This window comes from Anomaloglossus baeobatrachus, chromosome 1 (assembly GCF_048569485.1).
Source record: "Anomaloglossus baeobatrachus isolate aAnoBae1 chromosome 1, aAnoBae1.hap1, whole genome shotgun sequence".
NCBI classification, from domain to species: Eukaryota; Metazoa; Chordata; class Amphibia; order Anura; family Aromobatidae; genus Anomaloglossus; species Anomaloglossus baeobatrachus.
In genome coordinates this window covers 135,520,823-135,546,313 of record NC_134353.1, presented here as the reverse complement: position 1 = coordinate 135,546,313, position 25,491 = coordinate 135,520,823, and the positions used below count along the sequence as shown (strand labels likewise).

Sequence of the window (25,491 nt, the reverse complement as noted above, 5' to 3'; positions counted from 1 at the left end):
CGGCGTCTGGAAGCTGCGGACACTGATAACTAAGGTAAACATCGGGTATGGTTACCCGATGTTTACATTAGTTACCAGCGCACACCGCTTAGCTGTGTGTGCAGGGAGCAGGGAGCCGCGCACACTGAGCGCTGGCTCCTTGCTCTCCTAGCTACAGTACACATCGGGTTAATTAACCCGATGTGTAATGCAGCTACATGTGCAGAGAGCCGGAGCCGCGCACACTACTTAGCGCTGGCTCCTTGCTTCCCTAGCTACAGTACACATCGGGTTAATTAACCCGATGTGTACAGCAGCTACATGTGCAGAGAGCCGGAGCCGGCAGCACAGGCAGCGTGAGAGCGGCGGAGGCTGGAAACTAAGGTAAATATCGGGTAACCACCTTGGTTACCCGATGTTTATCTTGGTTACAGCTTACCGCAGCTACCAGACGCCGGCTCCTGCTCCCTGCTCGCTTCATTTGTTGCTCACTCGCTGTCACACACAGCGATCTGTGTGTCACAGTGGGAGAGCGCCTTTGAAGAAAACGAACCAGGGCTGTGTGTAACGAGCAGCGATCTCGCAGCAGGGGCCAGATCGCTGCTCAGTGTCACACACAGCGAGATCGCTAATGAGGTAACTGCTGCGTCACAAAAAGCGTGACTCAGCAGCGATCTCGGCAGCGAGCTCGCTGTGTGTGAAGCACCCCTTAGAATGAGTTAATGCAGCAAGTCAATATTTGCAGTGTTGACCCTTCTTCTTCAGGACCTCTGCAATTCTCCCTGACATGCTCTCAATCAACTTCTGAACCAAATCCTGACTGATAGCTGTCCATTCTTGCATAAGCAATGCTTGCATTTTGCCAGAATTTGTTGGTTTTTGTTTGTCCACCCGTCTCTTGATGATTGCCCACAAATTCTCAATGGGATTAAGATCTGGGAAGTTTCCAGGCCATGGACCCAAAATCTCTATGTTTTGTTCCATGAGCCATTTAGTGATCACCTTTGCTTTATGGCAAGGTGCTCCATCATGCTGGAAAAGGCATTGTTGGGCGCCAAACTGCTCTTGGACAGTTGGGAGAAGTTGTTCTTGGAGGACATTCTGGTACCATTCTTTATTCATGACTGTGTTTTTAGGCAAGACTGTGAGTGAGCCGATTCCCTTGGCTGAGAAGCAACCCCACACATGAATCGTTTCAGGATGCTTAACAGTTGGCATGACACAAGACTGGTGGTAGCGCTCACCTCTTCTTCTCCTAATAAGCTGTTTTCCAGATGTCCTAAACAATCGAAAAGGGGATTCATCTGAGAAAATGACTTTACTCCAATCCACAGCAGTCCACTCCCTGTACCTTTTGCAGAATATCAGTCGGTCCCTGATGTTTTTTCTGGAGAGAAGTGGCTTCTTTGCTGCCCTCCTTGAAACCAGGCCTTGCTCAAGCAGTCTCCACCTCACAGTGCGTGCAGAAGCACTCACACCAGCCTGCTGCCATTGCTGAGCTAGCTCGGCACTGCTGGTAGTCCGATCCCGCAGCGGAAACAGTTTTAAGATACGGTCCTGGCGTTTGCTGGTCCTTCTTGGGCACCCTGGAGCCTTTTTGGCAACAATGGAAGCTCTCTCCTTGAAGTTCTTGATGATGCGATAGATTGTTGACTGAGGTGCAATCTTTGTAGCTGCGATACTCTTCCCTGTTAGGCCATTTTTGTGCAGAGCAATGATGGCTGCACGTGTTTCATTAGAGATAACCATGGTTAACTGAAGAGAAACAATGATCCCAAGCACCAGCCTCCTTTTAAAGTGTCCAGTGGTATCATTCTTACTTAATCATGACTGATTGATCGCCAGCCCTGTCCTCAACAACACCCACACCTGTGTTAATGGAACAATCACTAAAATAATGTTAGCTGCTCCTTTTAAGGCAGGAATGCAATGATGTTGAAATGTGTTTTGGGGGTTAAAGTTCATTTTCTTAGCCAATATTGACTTTGCAAGTAATTGCTGTTAAGCTGATCACTCTTTATGACATTCTGGAGTATATGCAAATTGCCATTAGAAAAACTTAAGCAGTAGACTTTGTAAAAATTAATATTTGTAGCATTCTCAAAACTTTTGGCCATGACTGTATTTTATTCCTTTAAAACACTGGAGTGTATGTGAGTGTATGTGTATGTACGCATTGGTGTGGATACAGTACATGTATACATGTCTGTATGTGTGTAGTCATTTGTGTGTGTACGTATGTATGTGAGTATGCATTTGTATATATGTGTACCCATCTGTGTGTGTATGTATGTGTGTACATGTGTGCATGTCTGTGTTTGTATACGTGTGTGTGTACATATGAGTAAAGGAAGTTGTATTCCTCAGTGATTGACGGCTATTTTTTACATGCAAAGCCATACATGGAAGACTGTCATTCACTGAATAGGACCACCCAAGGACTACTGATGAGTTTTCTACCTATCAATTTGATCAGCCCCTCCTGCTCTATAACATCCTGCTGGACAATTTTTAACATGATAGTCCCCCTTAAAATAATTTTCCCATTTTGATGCTTACAAATATGGTTACTTGGTGACTTTGTAATTATGTATTGAAATATTGAACAAGATTTTATCAAAACAATGTAGATATTCTATGGCAGCAATCATGTGTACGATCCTAAGGAAATACTTCACATTTTAGTCAGACGTCGTCATTTTTCTTAATTTTATGTGGAATGGACTCATGTAGCTGCTGGGTGGAATTGGCTGCTCAAGTTGTCTAGTTTATTCTTTAGTGAGTAATTACATTATTAGTAGTACACAGTCATGAGACTTTATAGAATTCAGATGCATGAAATTAGTTACCCTGTGACTAAAATAAAATGGCTCCTATTGTACAAAAGTTGGCAAGAGTAAATTATTATGACTGTATAAGAAAACAGGCTGTTCATCCAGACAAGGGCTGCTGTATTGCTTGTTTATCATTTGTCAACATTAAGACCCTAACTGATTTAATTTCTTGTTTGGTAGATGATCCTTCACCAGGTCAACTGCATAGTTCTTCACGGCATTCCCGTACCAAAATCACATGCTCTTCTGAGTACGAATCTCGTCTGGTGCTTTACTTTGTGACATGTCTGTAGCTGTTCGGAAGAAAAGCTGGGAAGATCATGTATCTCAATGGATTGGATTGTCTTCTAACACCTCTGGTTGTGATAAATTGTGCTGCCATGGAATTAAAGTAGAAAATTTAAAATCAGCTATGGAAGAACCTGGGAAGGAGGCAATGACGGAGACGCCTTCTTTATCGAAGTGCATTCATTTAGAGGAATGTAATGGTTTTTTACAAGCAGAAAAACAGATCTCAAAAGAGATGGATGAAAATGATAACTTAGATCCAGAAGATCACTGTTCATCTTCAAACACCAGCATGGAAACATTCATGTTCTTGCTACCTAATCAAAAAGAAGTCAAGAACAAGGAGGAATATCTGTCCAGCCAAGATGGAATGAAGGTTAAGCCCTTACTTGATGAAGATATGAGCAATACACTTGACGTTAGCAATACCAGTGATGATGTTGAGAAAAATAAATGTACAGAAAATGAAAGAGGAGATACTAATTATAAAATTGATGGAGATAATGTGAATGTTTTAGATGAAATGTCCTTCAAGGAAATGCTACAGGGAAATTCTGATTTGGAGGAAACTGATATGTCTGGTGAGCAGCTGCTACATTCTGCTCGGATTGCACAGCAGAGAAGAAAATCCGATGGTTCTAAAGTTGTGTATGAACAGAATATCTGCATTGAGTCTTCTGCTAGCTTCTTTCATACTAGTGGATCTTTTTGTCTGGAACATTCAGAACGAAGTAGAAGCTTCCAAAATGAATCACATGTAGGCCAAGCCAATCTAAGTCATTATGAGTCAACTCAGGTGAACAGAGACTTGAATGTGTCACAGGATGGGTTAAAAGGATTAGGTTCATCAAGTTGTAGTGAGGATGTTACTACCAAGGATAACGTATCTACCTGCGAAGGGATAAATGATCAAGTCAGATTGCGTAGAAAAAAGGTAAGAACTATTTTAACTTTTAATTTAGTCATCTCCTATCTGCATCTTTACACTTGTATTACATTGACATATAGTCCTTTTTTACGTTGAAATTTGGCTTGGTTCCAGAAAGCTGACCTTTGCAATCATTAAGGTGATGGAGTTTCCTTATTTGAGAGTGTACACCAGTGATCCCCAAGCTTTTATACCTTGAGAACCCCATTCAGCTCTGAGAGATGATAATGAGCAACAATCCAGCACAACCCCCCATCACCACCACAGTAGTGACACGCAATCCTCAGCATTACCTTTGTAATGACAGCCAAAGCTACCCCAAACAAAGTACACCAAGACCTTGTGACTTTATCCCTTATGGGCAGTATACTTTATCCAGGGCTATCAACATGCAGTAGTTCCACTTTAAGAACTCCCACCAGACAATTTCAACCAGCTTCAAGTACCCCTCTATCAGGCAGTATCTTCCTATTTCTAGCCAATCATCTTCATTTCTCCCTCTTTCCCACACCAGCAAATGTGCATCCAGGGCTGCTCTTCTGTGCAGGGCTACTCATCAAAGTCAACATCTGGAGACCTGCTCTTAATAACCATTTGCTAGACCTGTTGTTGGTGCACCAAGCTGGCAGACAGTTGCAAACCACACATAGGCCCAAAAGCCAAATATTTGATAACTGTTCTACTATTCCTTTTCCGAAGATTCGCTTTTGTATAATCTTGACTTACTCATTACGTACTTGAATCATGTTTTCTTTGTAGTACTGTATGTAGATATATAATGTTCCAACAGTTGCAAACAATTTTGGATGGGCAAGTTCATTTTACACTACTTGTATTTATTTCTAATTTCCAAAACTTTTCAGCTTCAGATGAATCCAAATTTTTTGGTTATATTTGATTGAATAGTGCAAAAATAATGAAGAGTTGGTTACCATTATGCTTGATTCATATGGAGAATGAGTTTAAAAAAACATTAAAAAGTAAATATAATAGTCACCCTAAGGCTTTATACGCTGCGATATCGGTACCGATATCGATAGCGTGCGTACCCGCCCCCATCATTTGTGCGACACGGGCAAATCGCTGCCTATGGCGCACAAAATCGTGCGGACCCGTCACACTACTTACCTGCCTAGCGACGTCGCTGTAGGCACCAATGAAGAGTTTAGAGAATACCAGATCAAGAGCTTATGGTTTGAGTAAAGGACGAGTCGGAAGCTGCAGCAGTGAAGACAAGTGCGAAGTGAACTGAGTAGGATTTTATATTGTTTTGTAACCTTTATGGCCCATCCATTTATTATGCTTTGGGTGTTTGAGACCTGCAAAAAAAACCAGGGACATTTAAACAGCTTGTTAGAATATAATAGATGATTTATCATGCAGAACTTGATAATTTCCCAGAAGTGCAGCAATTCTTGTAGTATTTATAAAGGTGTGGATGGATTTACATTTCAAAGACCTACATTGCTATACTGTTACCAGTAGATTCTCTTTAATGGGAACTGACAGCTAACACAAGCTGCCTGGTCAACACAAAGCATATATTAGACCCTAGCTGTGTGACTGCAGCCATGTGGTTTTAGAGAAAAACATGGTTGAAAATCTGCCAGGGACCAAGCTGCATGGGAGACTGGTCAGGGTCCCTGGTAGCTTCTCCCCTCCCACTGACTTGGAGTGATAGGTCTCTCCCTATAAACTCTTGCACCTGTCACTCTAGGGCAGTGTGTGGGACAAGGCCACCAGGGACCCGCCTGTCTGACTAATCCCCCATGCAGCTTGGTCCATTGCGGCTATTAAACATAAATGGCTGAAATCATATGCCCAGTGTCTGATACATTCTGTGAAACCATAAAGAGAGAGTGGCCCCATTAAAATTAAGTTTTAAAAATAACATTAAAAGGTTAGATGACCAATAACACAAAATTCACGTATTAAAATAAAGTGCAGGGTGTACAGTAACAAATGCCAGGTGGGGGATAAAGAGAAAAAGACTGGCCCTAAATAGGCGCTACTAGATCCCTCCCTACCTAACAATGGAGGGTATGACGCCCTAGGGTTATGGCACCCCCATTCATCGACAAGAATCTTTAATAAACCCTATTGAGCCTGCACAGACAAAACACACCATATATAATCCCTGGGATCCCTGGGAGGATTCTGCATCTGCTGTCTAGGTTTTTGTTCCCTGATGAACCCCTGGCATCTTTGGCAGGAAATGTGTCAGAACCGCATCTCTGGACACCGTTTTCAGATAAGTTATTTCCCTCTGACCCACCATTTTATGGCAATGGGGGGGGGCTATTGTTTAGGTTTTATATATGGTGTGTTTTATCTGTGCAGCTCTCAATAGGGTTAATTAGGGATTCCCGTCAATGAATGGGGATGCCATAACCCTAGGGCATCATACCCTCCATTGCCAGGTAGGGAGAGATCTAGTAGCACCTATTTAGGGCCTGTCTTTTTCTCTTCATCCCCCACCTGGCATTTGTTACCGTACACCCTGCACTTTACTTAAATACATGATTTTTGTGTGTTATTGGTCATCTGACCTTTTAATGTTATTATTAAAAGTTATTTTGTAATGGGGCCACTCTTTCTTTATGGTTTTTTGATTGTTTACCCCTATCTCATCGGCTTCAGTCTAGGTTTGCATACCCTGATATATTCTATCAATGGATCTGGCAGCATGTATCAGCTGTCAGGTTCCCATTAAAGGGAACCTATCAGCAGAAATTTTGCCCTAAACCTAAGGCTATGTGCCCACGCTGCGGAAAATGCGCGGATTTTGCCGCGGATTTTTCTCGGAAAAGCCGCGGATTTTCCAGAAATCTGCAGCACAGCTACTCCCCAGCCATTTCTATGGCATTTGGGAAATGCTGTGCCCACGCTGCGGATTTTTCCGCAGCGGAAATCGTGCGGATTTTCGTGCGGAAAAATCTGCAGCATGTCAATTATTGTTGCGGATTTCTCCGCAGGGTCCCATATACTTACCTGCCTCACCGGAGTCACTTTCTCCATCCGGTGTACAGCAGCGGGGTAGATCCAGCCATCCAGGTACAGGAAGGAAGAGGTGGGCGGAGCCTGCACGGGCTCCGGTCATGTGACAGCCGGAGCTAGTTCAGGCCTGCCCACCTTCTTCTGCAGACGCTGAGAGAGTGACCCGGCTGCCGGAAAGCGAGGTGCTGCGTGATGGAGGTAAGTATGAACTCCCCCGATCACTGCAGCACTTGTTCTGCATTGAGGATGCAGTGCTGAAGTCATGGTACTGTATCCTCAATGCAGAATACCACACCATATCCGCAGGCCATTCCGCAGCATGGAAACAGACAGAAGTTGTGGTGCTGTTTCCTGGGAGCTCCTGCGGAATGTCCTGCGGATATATCCGCAGGACACTGACCCCGTGGGCACATAGCCTAAAAGTTTCCCCTTCTGCAGCTCGTGGGCTGCATTCTAACAAGGTTCCTATAGTTATTCTGCCCCCTTTTAGATCAAAATAAATAGTTTAGAAAGTGGTACCTTTCAGTTTGAAAATCTTGTTAATTCTACCATGGGGGCGGGCTGTCTGTTGTCCGTTACGGTCCCTCCTGCCGCTTTAGCCCATCCCCCAACGCTCATTTACATACCTCAGGACGCCGCCCAGTGCCCAGTCTCGCGCATGCCCTGACCAGATAATCGGTGGTGTTCTGCTCCGCTCCTCCCATCTATTTCCTGCTCCAGGGCTAGATGGGAAAGAGGTGAAGTTGGGTCATCTGGCTAGGGCATGCGCAGAACGGTGGAGGCAGAGGGGAAAGCGCGGGCACGAGATTATGGGCGGGAGCTTGCTGGTGAAAATCATAGCGCCGCCCATAATCTCGTGCCTGCACAACGTCACCAGCGGTCCCACAGTGCACAGTCCCGCTACAGTGGCACGGCGCAAGCGCGAGACCTCGGACGCACTGGGCGGTGTCCTGAGGTATGTAAATGAGCATTGGGGGACGGCCTAAAGCGGCAGGAGGGACAGTAACGGACAACAGACAGCCCGCCCCCGTGTACCATTAACAAGATTTTCAAACTGAAAGGTACCACTTTATAAACTATTTATTTTGATCTAAGAGGGGGCAGAATAACTATAGGAACCTTGCTAGAATGTAGCCCACGAGCTGCAGAAGGGGAAACTTTTAGGTTTAGGGCAAAATTTCTGCTGACAGGTTCCCTTTAATGAGTTTTCTCCAATGACTCCTTGAAATTGACTGCAGATTCATTGATGCTGTATGGTTGCAATTTCCTTCATTGCTAGGTGAGCATTATGCTGATTAGCACCAGGTATTATTATGTATGCCTGGATGGTACGCTTTTTAATTGCTTTAATTGTTTTGGTCTGATCAATGAGTTTTGGACTTGAAAGTTTTCCATTTGCATTGTATGTCATCTGTCCCATTGTGTTTTGTACACAGCGCTTTCTTCTTTGTTTACTATAATAGAATGTTTACTACATTGTATAACAAATGAGGATATTCTTTTATACAACCTTTATTCTGTATATTTGTTTGTATGTTTTTAACTCTTCTGGATGCTCATTTTTCCACTAGGAATAGAGACACAATTTGCATGTCACCGCTCACTATCCCAGATTGTGCATTCATTTCCTTCTGGTGGATATAAGGCTATGTCCGCACTTTGCGTCGTCCTAGTTGCAGTTCTAAACGCATCTTCTGGCAGAAATTGCTTTTGCCAAAGTTGCTTTTGACCACAAAAAAGCGGTAAAATGCATGTGTATTTAACGTGTTTTATCCGCGTTTTTAGCGCTTTTTACATGCTTTTCCATTGTGTTTTGACAAATGCGTTTTGAACATAAAGACAGTGCTAAATAAAGTTTAAACAGTCAAACACTATGAAAAAAGGGAAAAAAAGGAACACATAATTATTGAAATAATATAGAAAATAGTTATATTTCATATAATTATAGCGGTTTTATACTATTTAGCGGTAAAATAGCAATAAATTTATATTTTTCATTAATTTGATTGTCGGACTATGTGTATTCTATTATTTGGATGTCAGAAAAGCATGCGTTTATGTAGTCTAAAACGCACTGTTTCTGCAGCTAAAAAGCAGGTAAAACGCTGGAATTTGGATGGTTGTTGCTTTTTACAACTTCTCATTGACTTCAATGTTGGCAAAACGCTGCAGAAATAGCAAAAACAATTGACATGCTGCTTCTTTCAATGCTTGGTTTTTGCCACAAATTATGCAAATTAAATGCAGCGTTTTGAAACGCAAAGTGCGGTCAGGAAATCTTCCTTTTTCATAGACTATTATGGAAAATCAAAACTCATGCCTTTTGGCATGAAAACGCTGCAGCTCAAAACGCTGCGGAAACGCAATTGAAAACGCAAAGTGCGCACACAGCCTTAGAAGTGAGAATACGAATACCTCTTTAGTATTGCTAGGAATTCTTTTACTAATCTTTCAATAATAAAATATATTGGAATGACACTTCCATTGCAGCAGATTAAAATAACAAAATAAAAAAATGCATGGACTCTCAATATACAGTTAGGTCCAGAAATATTTGGACAGTGACACAATTTTCGCGAGTTGGGCTCTGCATGCCACCACATTGGATTTGAAATGAAACCTCTACAACAGAATTCAAGTGCAGATTGTAACGTTTAATTTGAAGGTTTGAACAAAAAAATCTGATAGAAATTGTAGGAATTGTACACATTTCTTTACAAACACTCCACATTTTAGGAGGTCAAAAGTAATTGGACAAATAAACCAAACCCAAACAAAATATTTTTATTTTCAATATTTTGTTGCAAATCCTTTGGAGGCAATCACTGCCTTAAGTCTGGAACCCATGGACATCACCAAACGCTGGGTTTCCTCCTTCTTAATGCTTTGCCAGGCCTTTACAGCCGCAGCCTTCAGGTCTTGCTTGTTTGTGGGTCTTTCCGTCTTAAGTCTGGATTTGAGCAAGTGAAATGCATGCTCAATTGGGTTAAGATCTGGTGATTGACTTGGCCATTGCAGAATGTTCCACTTTTTTGCACTCATGAACTCCTGGGTAGCTTTGGCTGTATGCTTGAGGTCATTGTCCATCTGTACTATGAAGCGCCGTCCGATCAACTTTATGGCATTTGGCTGAATCTGGGCTGAAAGTATATCCCGGTACACTTCAGAATTCATCCGGCTACTCTTGTCTGCTGTTATGTCATCAATAAACACAAGTGACCCAGTGCCATTGAAAGCCATGCATGCCCATGCCATCACGTTGCCTCCACCATGTTTTACAGAGGATGTGGTGTGCCTTGGATCATGTGCCATTCCCTTTCTTCTCCAAACTTTTTTCTTCCCATCATTCTGGTACAGGTTGATCTTTGTCTCATCTGTCCATAGAATACTTTTCCAGAACTGAGCTGGCTTCATGAGGTGTTTTTCAGCAAATTTAACTCTGGCCTGTCTATTTTTGAAATTGATGAAAGGTTTGCATCTAGATGTGAACCCTTTGTATTTACTTTCATGGAGTCTTCTCTTTACTGTTGACTTAGAGACAGATACACCTACTTCACTGAGAGTGTTCTGGACTTCAGTTGATGTTGTGAACGGGTTCTTCTTCACCAAAGAAAGTATGCGGCGATCATCCACCACTGTTGTCATCCGTGGACGCCCAGGCCTTTTTGAGTTCCCAAGCTCACCAGTCAATTCCTTTTTTCTCAGAATGTACCCGACTGTTGATTTTGCTACTCCAAGCATGTCTGCTATCTCTCTGATGGATTTTTTCTTTTTTTTCAGCCTCAGGATGTTCTGCTTCACCTCAATTGAGAGTTCCTTAGACCGCATGTTGTCTGGTCACAGCAACAGCTTCCAAATGCAAAACCACACACCTGTAATCAACCCCAGACCTTTTAACTACTTCATTGATTACAGGTTAACGAGAGAGACGCCTTCAGAGTTAATTGCAGCCCTTAGAGTCCCTTGTCCAATTACTTTTGGTCCCTTGAAAAAGAGGAGGCTATGCATTACAGAGCTATGATTCCTAAACCCTTTCTCCGATTTGGATGTGAAAACTCTCATATTGTAGCTGGGAGTGTGCACTTTCAGCCCATATTATATATATAATTGTATTTCTGAACATGTTTTTGTAAACAGCTAAAATAACAAAACTTGTGTCACTGTCCAAATATTTCTGGACCTAACTGTATTATCCCTCTAAAAACGGTGGCATATTATTAACCCCTTTTCACGCCCGGGCGATTTTCCGTCTTTCGGGGGGGGTTTGCTCGTCTTTTACCGAGAGCTGTAACTTATTTATTTTTCCATCAATCTTGCCATGTGAGTTGTACTTTTAAATGAAACCATAAGTTTTACCATATAACGTACTTGAAAATGGCAGAAAAATTCCAAATGCAGAAAAATTGCAGGTTGGTATGATTTTGTAGACACTAAACATGTATAGGTTTACTTTTATCTAAGGGGTTTAAAAAAAATCAGAAATCCGTCCAAAAAAATTGGCGCACTATTTGCGCCATATTTCACGACTCATATCGTTCCCATTTTTCGGGATCTATGGCTCAGTGATGGCTTATTTTTTGTGTCTCGAGCTGACGTTTTTAATGGTTCCATTTTTGCGCAGATGCTACGTTTTGATCACCTGTTATTGCATTTTGCACAACATTTGCGACAAACAAAAAACGTAATTTTGGATTCTGGAATTTTTTGCTGCTACACTGTTTACTGATCAGATTAATTGATGTTATGTTTTGATAGATCGGACATTTCTGAACTTGTCGATACCAAATATGTGTATTTTAAAAAAAATAAGTTTTAACCCTTTAATTTTCAATGGAGTGAATGGGGGAATTTGAACTAGTCCCCTAGGGGAATAGAAGGACCAGCAGTCTGATTGCTCATTCATTTCTGCTGATCAGAGCAACACAGCTCTGATCAACAGAAATGCTGCGTTCTTCTTACAGCTGCTGCTCTGCCGGCTGTAACAGGAAATATGTCATGATAACATCAGGAGTCATCACATGACCCATCTCTACCATGACAACTATCGGCTCCCTATGATTGTGTCATGGGGCTTCTGATGGCGGTGGGAAAATGCGCGTTCCCTTCTTCGATGATTTAAATTTTGACGGCGCAATTTAGGGGGTTAATAGGCACACATGTCTGCTGTTCAAATCAGCAGACATGGGGGGGGATCACTGCCAACTCACTGCAGCAGCCGGTGGTGATCACCTCTTGATGATTTAGGATGTACCATTACGTCCTAGGTCGTGAAGGGGTAAAAGCACCACTCACCTTTTACTGATGCTGCTCTGGTCTCACAGTACCATCTCTTTTGACTGTAACCTCTCACTGACCAGAACTCAGAAATTACCCTACAAAGCTCCCAATGTATCTCTATGAGAGCCAGAATGAGGCCAGAATGAGGCTCTCATAGACATGTATTAAGTTGTGACCTCCGACTGCATGAAACACTGGAGCTGCCAGCAGGTCACAAATACCAAGAGACTGACTGGAGTGGCGGCGATAGAAGATGAGGCCACTGGAAGGTGAATATAATACAGGAGGTAAGTGACTAACGTTTAATCCCTTTATGTCCTTGGACGTACCTATATGTCCAAGTTCGAATCTGTCCCTTTAATGCAGGCTCATGTGGTGATCTGCAAACATGTGTGGCTAAGAGGCAGGGCCGCCAATAGGAATTTCAGGGCCCCATACTGGCAAAATTATGGGGCCCCCTTGAGACTCCACCCAGGCCCTACCCCAGCCGCAAACCTTCCACAGTCCCCCACCACTCTTTGAACAACATCATAATTATATATATATATATATATATATATATATATATATACACACACACACACACACACACACACACACACAGTCATGGACAAAAGTCTAAGCACCCTTGAAGTTGTTCCAGAAAATGAAGTATTTCCCTCAGAAAAGTAATAATACACCCTCTACACCGCCTGCCCCTCTCTATAATGCACCTTCTACATCACCCCTCTCCATAGCACTATAACACACCACCTACACCGAGTCTTTCCATAATACACGCTCTAAACCCCCCTGCTCCATAATACACCTTCTACACTGCCCCTTTCTGTAATACACCCTCTACACCGCCCCTCTCCATAACACACCTTCTACACTGCCCCGCTCCATAATACACGCTCTACACCTCCTCTCCCACACTGCTCCTATGCATAATATCCCCACACATACTCTACCCCTGTGTAGAATATCTCTCCCACACACTGCCCCTCAATATAATATCCCTCACATATGCTGCCCCTCTGTATACTATCTCCCACACACACACACACACTGCTCGTCCTGGGATATACAGGTACATCTCTATAAACAAGAATATCATCAAAAAGTTAAATTTATTTCAGTAATTTAATACAAAAAGTGAAACACATATATTGTATAGAGTCATTACACACAGTGATCTATTTCAAGTGTTTATTTCTGTTACTGATTATGGCTTACAGATGATATTCTAATTTACTGAGATGCTCCAATATGTCCCCATCCTTGGCCCTTCCTGGTATGTATGTCCCCCTTCTGGTATATATATCCACCTCCTGGGCCTATTCTGGTTTATTTGTCCCCTTCCTAGCACATATGTCCTCCTCCTGGTATATATGTCCCCTCCCTGGGATGCTCCTGGTATATATGTCCCCATCCTGGTTTATTTGTTCCTATGCCAGAATATATGGCCCATCCTGGGGGGCTCCAGGTATATATATATATATAAATATCCCCCTCCTGGGCACATTCTGGAATATATGTATTTATCCTGCTTTCTGTCCCCTTTCTGAGCCTCTCCTGACATATTTGCCACAAAAAGAAAATAAAAAAACGAAAACATTTTTACTCACCCTTCCCGGCTCCCACGTCGCGTGGCGTCATCTCTAAGCCACGATGCATTTCAGCTGGATATGCACCCTCCAACGCACATCCAGCTGAAGCAAGGCGGGGACCGGGGTAGGTGGGCCCATCCACCACCCCCGGCGATCATTCCGCTCCTGTCTTCGGCTCACAGGGTGATTGTCTCCTTAGGATAGGTCACCAGTGTCTGATTGGTCTAGGTCTAGCACCTGCACCCCAGCCAAGTGCCTGTTCTAGGTGCCGTGCCAATGGTGGGCAGAAGTGCTCGGTTCCAGATCTGCTCCGTCTTCTGATAGTGGCAGTAGCCTTCTATTAAAATCAATGAGGTGGATGTGCAGTACCCAGACGCGGACACTATCAGAGGATGGAGCAGATCCAGAAATAAGCATTTTCGGTCACCTTCACCAAGAGCAGCTGATCAGTGGGGGTCGTAATGCGCTCTCCTAAGAAGGAATGCACAAGTGGGACCCAGGCCTAATGATAAGACATAGTCAGTATCACAAATAAATATTTACATTTACATATATTTACAAATATTTACATTACTTATAGATGACGTTTTCTCTGAGTCATTTTTTTTCTATTCTTTATCTTGTCCTGACGCCATGATGACTTTTCACATTCACATCTCGTCTGTAGATTTCCATCCTCTCCGGTCTTCTGCAGCACATCCCGACACGATACCCCTAAAAATAGCAGAATGATTATAATACTTCTACTTAAAAATGTGTGCCCTACACTGTGCCCCAGAATAAATAATGGCCCCTCACTGTGTTCTCTGCACAAAATATGACCCCACACTCCCTCTCTTTCCATACTGAGAATACTCTTCACACTGTCCTTTACACTGAGTCCCCTTATACTGCCCAGTCCTTATACTGTGCCCTCATCACACTCCCCCTCCTTGCTATGGCCTCACACTGTCCTCCCATTCTGTCCCTTCTCAATACAGCCCCCCCTCCACTACCCAGTCTCTATTCTGTGCCCCCTCACATTCTTCTCATCCCTTACTGTCTCCTCACTACTTCCTATGTGTCCATATACTTTTCCCGTCACTTCTCATCCTGCCCACTTGCTCCTCATACCATGTCACTCTTTATTCTGTGTCCTCAAAATTTATATCCAGTTTGCTCCACATCCTCTCTCTCCCCATACATCACCCCTCATCCTCTCTATCCCCACGCATCACCCCTCATCCTCTCTCCCCATGCATCATCCCTCATCCTCTCTCCCCACGCATCACACCTCATCATGGCTCCCCCCACGCATCACCCCTCATCCTTGCTCCCCCCACGCATCACCCCTCATCCTCGTTCCCCCACGTATCACTCCTCATCCTTGTTCCCCCCACGCATCACCCCTCATCCTCGTTCCCCCCACACATCACCCCTCATCCTCTCTCCCCATGCATCACCCCTCATCCTCTCTCTCCCCACGCATCACCCATCATCGTCGCTCCCCCCACGCATCACCCCTCATCATCGCTCCCCCATGCATCACCCAGCATCCTCGTTCCCCCCACGCATCACCCCTCATCCTCGTTCCCCCCACGCATCACCCCTCATCCTTGTTACCCCCACGCATCACCCCTCATCCTTGTTACCCCCACGCATCACCCCTCATCCTCATTCCCCCACGTATCACTCCTCATCCTCGTTCCCCCCACGCATCACCCCTCATCCTCGTTCCCCCCACGCATCACCCCTCATCCTCGCTCCCCCCACACATAACCCCTCATCCTCGCTCCCCCCACGCATCACCCCTCATCCTTGTTCCCCCACGCATCACCCCTCATCCTCGCTCCCCCCACGCATCACCCCTCATCCTCGCTCCCCCCACGCATCACCCCTCATCCTTGCTCCCCCACACATCACCCCTCATACTCGCTCCCCCCACACATCACCCCCTCATACTCTCTCTCCCCACGCATCCCCCCATCCTCGTTTCTCCATGCATCACCCCTCACCCTCATTTCCCCCACGCATCACCCCTCATCCTCGTTTCCCCCTTGCATCACCCCTCATCCTCGTTTCTCCCATGCATCACCCCTCATCCTCGTTTCCCCCACGCATCACCCCTCATTCTCGTTTCCCCCACGCATCATCCCTCATCCTCGCTCCCCCCACGCATCACCCTTCATCCTCGCTCCCCCCACGCATCACACCTCATCATCGCTCCCCCACGTATCACTCCTCATCCTCGTTCCCCCCACGCATCACCCCTCATCCTCGTTCCCCCCACGCATCACCCCTCATCCTCTCTCCCCATGCATCACCCCTCATCCTCTCTCTCCCCACGCATCACCCATCATCGTCACTCCCCCCACGCATCACCCCTCATCATCGCTCCCCCCATGCATCACCCCTCATCCTCGTTCCCCCCACGCATCACCCCTCATCCTCGTTCCCCCCACGCATCACCCCTCATCCTTGTTACCCCCACACATCACCCCTCATCCTCGTTCCCCCACACATCACCCCTCATGCTCGCTCCCCCCACACATCACCCCTCATCCTCTCTCTCCCTACGCATCACCCCTCAACCTCTCTTTCCCCATGCATTACCCCTCATCTTCCCCACGCATCAACCCTCATCCTCGCTCCCCCCACGCATCACCCCTCATCCTCGCTCCCCCCACGCATCACCCCTCATCCTTGCTCCCCCACACATCACCCCTCATACTCGCTCCCCCCACACATCATCCCTCATTCTCGCTTCCCCCACATATCACCCCTCATCCTCGCTCCCCCACACATCACCCCCTCATACTCCCTCTCCCCACGCATCCCCCCATCCTCGTTTCCCCATGCATCACCCCTCATCCTCATTTCCCCCACGCATCACCCCTCATCCTTGTTTCCCCCACGCATCACCCCTCAACCTCATTCCTCCCACGCATCACCTTTTATCCTCTCTCTCTCCATGCATCAACCCTCATCCTCTCTTCCCCATGCATCACCCCTCATTCTCGTTTCCCCCACGCATCTCCCCTCATCCTCTCTGTCCCCATGCATCAACCCTCAATCTCTCTATCGCCATGCATCACCCCTCATCCTCGCTCCCCCACACATCACCCTCTCATACTCTCTCTCCCCACGCATCCCCCCATCCTCGTTTCCCCATGCATCACCCCTCATCCTCATTTCCCCCACGCATCACCCCTCATCCTCGTTTCCCCCTTGCATCACCCCTCATCCTCGTTTCTCCCATGCATCACCCATCATCCTCGTTTCCCCCACGCATCATCCCTCATCCTCGTTTCCCCCACGCATCACCCCTCAACCTCATTCCTCCCACACATCACCCCTTATCCTCTCTCTCCCCATGCATCAACCCTCATCATTGCTCCCCCCACGCATTACCCCTCAACCTTGCTCCCCCCACGCATCACCCCTCATCCTCATTCCCCCACGTATCACTCCTCATCCTCTCTCTCCCTACGCATCACCCCTCAGCCTCTCTTTCCCCATGCATTACCACTCATCCTCATTCTCCCCACGCATCAACCCTCATTCTCGCTCCCCCCACGCATCACCCCTCATCCTCGCTCCCCCCACGCATCACCCCTCATCCTCGCTCCCCCCACGCATCACCCCTCATCCTTGCTCCCCCACGCATCACCCCTCATCCTCGCTCCCCCCACGCATCACCCCTCATCCTCGCTCCCCCCACGCATCACCCCTCATCCTTGCTCCCCCACACATCACCCCTCATACTCGCTCCCCCCACACATCATCCCTCATTCTCGCTTCCCCCACATATCACCCCTCATCCTCGCTCCCCCACACATCACCCCCTCATACTCTCTCTCCCCACGCATCCCCCCATCCTCGTTTCTCCATGCATCACCCCTCATCCTCATTTCCCCCACGCATCACCCCTCATCCTCGTTTCCCCCTTGCATCACCCCTCATCCTCGTTTCTCCCATGCATCACCCCTCATCCTCGTTTCCCCCACGCATCACCCCTCATTCTCGTTTCCCCCACGCATCACCCCTCATCCTCTCTGTCCCCATGCATCAACCCTCAATCTCTCTATCGCCATGCATCAACCCTCATCCTCTCTCTCCCCATGCATCAACCCTCATCCTCTCTCTCCCCATGCATCAACCCTCATCCTCTCTCTCCCCATGCATCACCCCTTATCCTCTCTCATTCCCATGCATCACCCCTCATCCTCTCCTGCCATACTGTGTCCAAAGAAACTTCCCCCTCCCCATCCTCTCTTCCGACCATACTCTGTCCACAGATATAAAGAAAAACTCCAGCATCCAGTCCAGTAATAAAACATTCTTTTTTTTTCTTTATTTAATGTTGCATTAAAAGGCCATCAAAGTGGCGTGGTGCCAACCATACAAAGAAGACGCGTTTCGGACGTCGCAGCGTCCTTGAGCACATAACAATAGTTGGAAAACACACAGCTTAAAAGGGTATAAACCAGAGCTGGCATCATGACAAAAAACATGTGGACTAATTAGCACAATGAAATCAACATGGCATCACCTGAAAAAACAGAAGGGGTTAATATATGTAAGGTTAATATATTCAATCCAAATGGAACTCTAGTATTAAGAATAAAAATCCATTTAGCTTCTTTTATATGGATATGGAATGTTTTATTTATGTCGCCACCTCTTTTGGGAATAGAAATTTTCTCAATAGCATTTACTGTAAAAAAAATCCAATTTTACTTCATGAACATTTGTAAAATGTTGAGAAGCACCAGAAGGGCTTCTAGTGCTGGAGTTATTAGTATCATATACATGCTCCAATATTCTCTTTCTGAGGGCACGATTTGTGCTCCCCATGTACTGAAGCATGCAAAAGGTACAGGTAATGACATATACTACACTACATGTTGTCACGCTCCCGGGGACCGACGCTGTCCCTCACTCACCGCTCTGGTCCCCGGTCCTCCCGCCCACTGTCACACAGCTCCCTCTTCTTCCTCTGCGTCCTCCATGCTTCCTGTCTCCCGCTCCCGGCGTTCCTCTGCTATCCAGGACACACTGTCAGCCTCTCCTGCATCCTCGGCACCGCTTCCTGCTCTGATCTCCGGCACTCGAGCTTAGGGTGCGCGCGTCCCAGAAACAGGATATTGCCTAAATCAGGTACAAGGTATATTAGGATGTTCCTTCCATGTGGGCGGTGCCTGTTCAACGAGATTCAGTAAGCTAGGTGTTCAGGTCCCCTTGTACCTTGCATATATCTAACTCTGTCTCCCCCGCAGAGCCTGTCTTGCTACTGTAACCTGGTCCTGACCACGGGATTGCCTAGGTGGGCTTCCGGTGACTGTCGGCGGGGAATACCACCACCATTCCATCAGCCAGTGCTTGTCTCTGATCCCCGACTTCGCCCGGCGACCTCTACCTTCACACCCAGCTACATCCTGATCCCGTCTGAGGCTCCAACTCGGCACCTGCACCGGATTCCTGCATTGTCTCCAGGAACTCTGTGGCCCCAGAGACTTCGTTCCACCCGTCCCCTGAGGGACGCTGTCCCTGCACCGCTAGTACTCCGGCTACTGTGTATCTAGGCCCTCTGATGGGCTAACCAGACAGTCCCTGTACAGGAGTTAGCTCCGGGTTGCTTCACTGGGGGAGTCCGGTGCACTGCCCAGAGGATCCACCATCAAGACATAACACATGTCCCACAATTGAGAAAAGAATTGATGTTATATATTTTATTTGTAACACAGGAGCCGAATTTGTTTCCATTAATCAGAATTCTACATAAACCGCATGTTTTTTTTACCGCACTTGTATGAACCGACCGTAGAAAGCCACTTGCTACCACCTGCAGTTTCTGTGGTGAAGCATTTAATGGTATGGTCAGAAGGGGATACGATAGATCCTATAGTACAATTTTTTTTGGAAACAAATTTGACTCTCCTGAGAAATTTTAGCATAGGTGGTGCTATCATTCAACATATGTGTTAATTCTTTTCATACAAATTGATATCTCAAGGGGATCTCTAAACAGAGTCAGTTTTTCCTCCACTGACAATGAGACCTCAGAATATAATACTGACTTTTCTGATCCTGATTGCGGTGAAACTTCAACGGTCATTAGGAATTCAAAAAACTTTCCACCACTCTCAAAAAAAAGCTCAAAGAAAAAAGGAGAAGAATCAGAAGAGCGGGACGCAAACATACCAGGTGCAAGTATTTTCCAACATTCCACCAGAAGGGGGAAATACTAAACGAATATTTTACTGTTTTAAATTTATCTGCTACCATTTTAAGTAAAAAATCAGATGGACGTACTAAGTAAGGGTCTTAATTTCGTACCTAGTACTAGATTGAATGTTTTCAATACCAGGCTTGATGTTAATCAATTTATACGATGACTTACTATCAAAAGACATTTTTTTCAGCGAGGAACAGGTTAATATTACCATGCCAGTAACTAATGATAGTGATTTTGTTCCTGGTTTATTTGCTGAACAAATGTCTTTACAAAATCTTTGTGATCTTTCTGATGTTGGAGGTAAAATTTTTTCACTCAATGATTCTTCATTCTCTAACCGAGTACCTAATAATGAATTTTACCCTTTGAAATCCAAATGCCAAGCGATGGATAATTTTCAAAGTCTTGTAAAGGAGGAACTTGTATTATTATCTAGGGAGAAAAAAAGTTTTATCCTAATATGACCTTTCAGGAGAAATTAGCCCTTCAGGAATTGAGAAGCAATCCTAACATTGTCATTAGAAATTCAGACAAAGGTGGCTCTATTGTTGTGTTCAGTGGCGTAACTACCGCGGTCGCAGCGGTCGCGATCACGACCGGGCCCGGGAGGATAGGGGCCCGGCGGCCGCCAGGCAGATCAGCAGCCAGCTTCTGTCAGTGTGAGAGGAGCCGCGTTGATCTGTCACAGACCACATGGCCGCTATTTGACCCGCTGCCGCCGCCGACACCGGGCCCCCCTGCCTAGTGTCAGTGGCGGCACCGGGGCCCCCTACCTGGTGTCAGCGGCTGCGGCGTCTCCCCCGTCACTGCGCACAGTGATGATGAAGCATTGCGCGGCCGGTGCCGCGCTATGCATCACCATTCTCCCCCTGTGCGGTGACGTCACTCCCGAGCGACTGCTGTGCTGAGTGCACAGAGTGCAGGACGGGAGGACGCCGTCCGCAGCACCGGGAGAACAAGCAGCGGGGAGTACAGCAGCGGTGGAAGGAAGAGAGAAGGTGAGTACTTGGTTTTTTTTTTTAATATAAGTGAGTAAACGATGGCCAGAGGCTTGGGAAGGCAGTTCTGGGGAAGCGGCATTATTATACATGGAAGCCTGGAGAGGCTGCTTTATACATGGAGGTCTGAGGAGGCTGCATTATATATGGAGGTCTGGGGAAGCTGCATTATTATACATGGAGGTCTGAGGAGGTTGCTTTATAAATGGAGGTCTGGAGAGGCTGCACTATTATACATGGAGGCCTGGAGAGGCTGCTTTATACATGGAGGCCTGGAGAAGCTGCTTTATACATGGAGGCCTGGAAAGGCTTCTTTATACATAGAGTCCTGGAAAGGCTGCTTTATACATGGAGGTCTGGGGAGGCTGCATTATATATGGAGGTCTGGGGAGGCTGCATTATTATACATGGAGGCTTGGAGACGCTGCTTTATACATGGAGGTCTGGGGAAGCTGCATTATTATACATGGAGGTCTGGGGAAGCTGCATTATTATACATGGAGGCCTGGAGAGGCTGCATTATACAGGGAGGCCTGGAGAGGCTGCATTATACATGGAGGTCTGGGGAGGCTGCATTATTATACATGGAGGTCTGGGGAGGCTGCATTATTATACATGGAGGCCTGGGGAGGCTGCATTATTATACATGGAGGCCTGGAGAGGCTGCATTATACCGGGAGGCCTGGAGAGGCTGCATTATACATGGAGGCCTGGAGATACTGCATTATACATGGAGGCCTGGAGATACTGCATTATACATGGAGGCCTGGAGATACTGCATTATACATGGAGGCCTGGAGATACTGCATTATACATGGAGGCCTGACGAGGCTGGGTGCATTGTTATACATGGAGGCCTGGAGAGGCTGGCTGCTACATTATACATGGAGGCCTGAGGAGGCTGGCTGCATTATTATACATGGAGGCCTGGAGAGGCTGGCTGCATTATTATATATGGAGGTCTGGGGGGCTGCATAATACAAAATGAAGGACACCTTATACATGGACTATATGGGTGCATTATACATGGAGTATGGGGCTGCATAATGCAATATGAAGTTTTATCGGGTTGCGTTATAATACATATAGGACTATGGGGGCTACATTATAATATATGGAGGACTATGGAGGCTACCTTATACATGGACTATGGGGGTGCATTATAAAACATTGGGAACTATGTGGTGCAGTATAATATATGGAGAACTATGGGGTGAATTATAATACATAGAGAACTATGAGAAATTCATGATAATAATTGGAGGGCTGCTTTATACATGGAGGATTATGGGGGTGCATTATAATATATGGAGGACTATGTGGTGCAGTATTATATATTGAGTACTATGGGGTGAATTATAATGCATGGAGAACTATGGGAAATGCATTATAATACATGGAGGACTATAGAAGTGTATTCTAATATATGAAGGGTTATGTAGGACCCTTTATACTATTTGGAAGGCTATGTGGGGGCCATTATTGTATTTGGAGAACTACATACAAGGGGGGACAAAGATACAATCAGGGGATGGGAACATTTTGTGCTGAGGGAAAAAGGCTCTTTTCCCTCAGCACCCAGCTTTCCCATGCTCTGCTATACATCTTCTCTCAGCACCCAGCTTTCCCATGCTCTGCTGTACATCTCTTAGCACCCAGCTTTCCCATGCTCTGATATGGGAAAGCTGGGTGCTGAGGGAAAGATGTATAGGAGAGCATGGGGAAGCAGTGTGCCGAGGACAAGATTGATATCAGAACATAGGAAAGCTGGGTGCTGATAGAGGGATTTCAGATCATGGGAAATCTGGGTGCTGAGGGTAAAAGCCAAGTGTCAGCGTCATTACCCTGTACCCCGAGTGTCAGTGTCATTGTCCCGTTACCTAAGTGTCGGTGTACGTGGAGGGGGGCCCAGGTCTGAATTTGCACCGGGGCCCATCAAACTCTAGTTACGCCACTGGTTGTGTTTGATATCAATTTATATGAAAAAGAATTAACACATATGTTGAACGATAGCGCCACCTATGCTAAAATTTCTCAGGATCCTACTGACGGTGTTAGGATTGCTTTAGAACGGCTTTTGAATGAGGGTGTTCAATTGGGGATCATTAATGACAAACAATTTGAATATCTTAATCCCAAATTTCCTTTAATTCCACTATTTCACGCCATGCCTAAAACACATAAAGGCGGTTTTCCACCAGTTTTCAGACCAATTGTTTCAGGTGTTGAGTCCTTACTTGAGCATCTATCTGAATGGGTAGATGATAGGTTACAGACTGTGTCTCGTGTTTCTCCCAGCTACATTCGTGACTCAAAACATTTGTTAAATGTTTTTTCTGATTTTTATTGAAGTAAAGAGTATAGCTGGATTACTTGCAATATTCAAAGTCTCTATACCTCAATCCTACATGACCTTGCAATCTTGGCCTTACGGTACCTTTTACATAAATACAGTAATTTTTCGCAGGATCTACAGCAATTCTTGGTGGAAGCTACTTGGTTTTTGTTAAAAAATATTTTTTTATGTTTATGGGAAAGTTATATTTGCAATTACGTGGCTGCGCCATGGGAGCGAAGTTCTCACCGTCCCTTGCTAACATCTTTTTAACTTGGTGGGAGGAAGAATATATTTTTACAATAAATAATCCCTTTTCCGATAATATCGCAATTTTTTTGAGGTTTATCGACGATATTATATTGGTTTGGAAGGGTGATCAGAGGGACGCTGAGAACTTCGTTTCCTATTTGAGGAACAACCCATTTAATTTACAGTTCACATATGAGTTTAATATCAATTGCATTTCTTTCCTTGATATAAAGTTTTTTTCTAATGTTAGCACCAATCGAGTTGACTGTACAATCTTCCGAAAAAAACTGCAGGCAATTCCCTCTTACATGCGGGTAGCTGCCATCCTAGATGCGTTATCAACAATATCCCCACAGGGGAATTTGTGAGGGCCAAAAGATGTTGCACCACTACAACCGCATATCTTGATGAATAAGGAGAGAGTACTCCAAAATACCATAGCAAATAAAGGGTGGGTCCAGAGTTTGCTGGAGCCCTACCCAATTAGCACCAACTCATTGACATGATAAAAAGAAGAAGACAAGAGTTTTTCAAGTGCAAAAAGGTTTACAAATTTTATTAGACACAGTGGGGATAAACATCCAAAAAGTCATTAAAAACAAGTTAAAATTTAGTGACGGGTTGCTCCCACACTTAACAGTAACATGGGCTAAGGTGTGCACATGTAACACATATAGATAAAGCCTCAAGGCTCTTTTCCTGACGGAGCTCCCCTTTTCACCTGGCTGGGCCGACATATGGTGTCATAGGTATTGTTATTTGCCTGTGCAGGGTTTTCAGTGGGGTCATTCACCTATTATGAGCTGTGCTCAGTACTGCACCACAATGTGTTTGGCTGTATGATTCTGAGAGAGACAGCAGGTTGACATACAACACCCACATGTCCTCCTTGTACATTTGATAGTGCTTTATCTATATGTGTTACATGTGCACACCTTAGCCCATGTTACTGTTAAGTGTGGGAGCAACCCATCACTAAATTTTAACTTGTTTTTAATGACTTTTTGAATGTTTATCCCCACTGTGTCTAATAAAATTTGTAAACCTTTTTGCACTTAAAAAACTCTTGTCCTCTTCTCTATATCATATCTTGATGAATGCAGCATTATTGAGAACAGGTTTGCTAACAGAGGGTATTCTAAAGCAGTAGTTCACAAGGCTAAAGAGAAAGTGGAAACGTTACTAGGGACCAACTTTTGTCAAAAAAGTCCCCCAAAACAAATGAACGAAACAGTGCAGTTGTATTTTCTACAAAATACAGTGTCGATTACTATTCCATTGTTGATATCATTAGTAGAGATGAGCGATGTTCGAGGTTTGAGGTTCGCCAATTTCATGTTCGAGTGATTTTGCTAAAAGCTCGACAGTTCGAGTTAGCTTCGAGAATGGTTCGATCAACAAAAACGTGGCTTTTCACAGTAAGGCTATGTGCACACGTTGCTATCTGCATGCATCCTGCTTCCTCAGCACAATCCCTCTCTCTTTCCTACTCACTGATCACGAGCATTTCGCTGCACGGCTGTCAGAAATCTGCGGCGTCTTTTCCTCTTTAGAAAATGGCTGCCGCTTCATTATTCAATCAGGTATTCCGTGCTTTCCCCGCCCACCGGCGCCCATGATTTGTTGCAGTAAGACACGCCCCCACGATGAGTGACAGCTGTCTCACTGCAACCAATCACAGCTGCTGTCAGGCGGGTCTATATCGTGCAGTAAAATAAATAAATAAATAATAAAAAAAAAAATGCGGTTCCCCCCATATTTGATACCAGCCAGGATAAAGCCACTCGGCTGGAG

The 25,491-nt window shown here is 45.3% G+C and overlaps 1 protein-coding gene across 1 annotated transcript in view; it reads left to right on the top strand.

The window, feature by feature from the left end:
- The first annotated feature begins 3,051 nt into the window (after positions 1-3,051).
- Positions 3,052-25,491, top strand: part of DLC1 (DLC1 Rho GTPase activating protein) — a 709,032-nt gene continuing 686,592 nt past the window's right edge. The window contains 1 exon segment of the mRNA XM_075347073.1: positions 3,052-4,035. Coding sequence (XP_075203188.1) covers positions 3,052-4,035 — 984 coding nt within the window.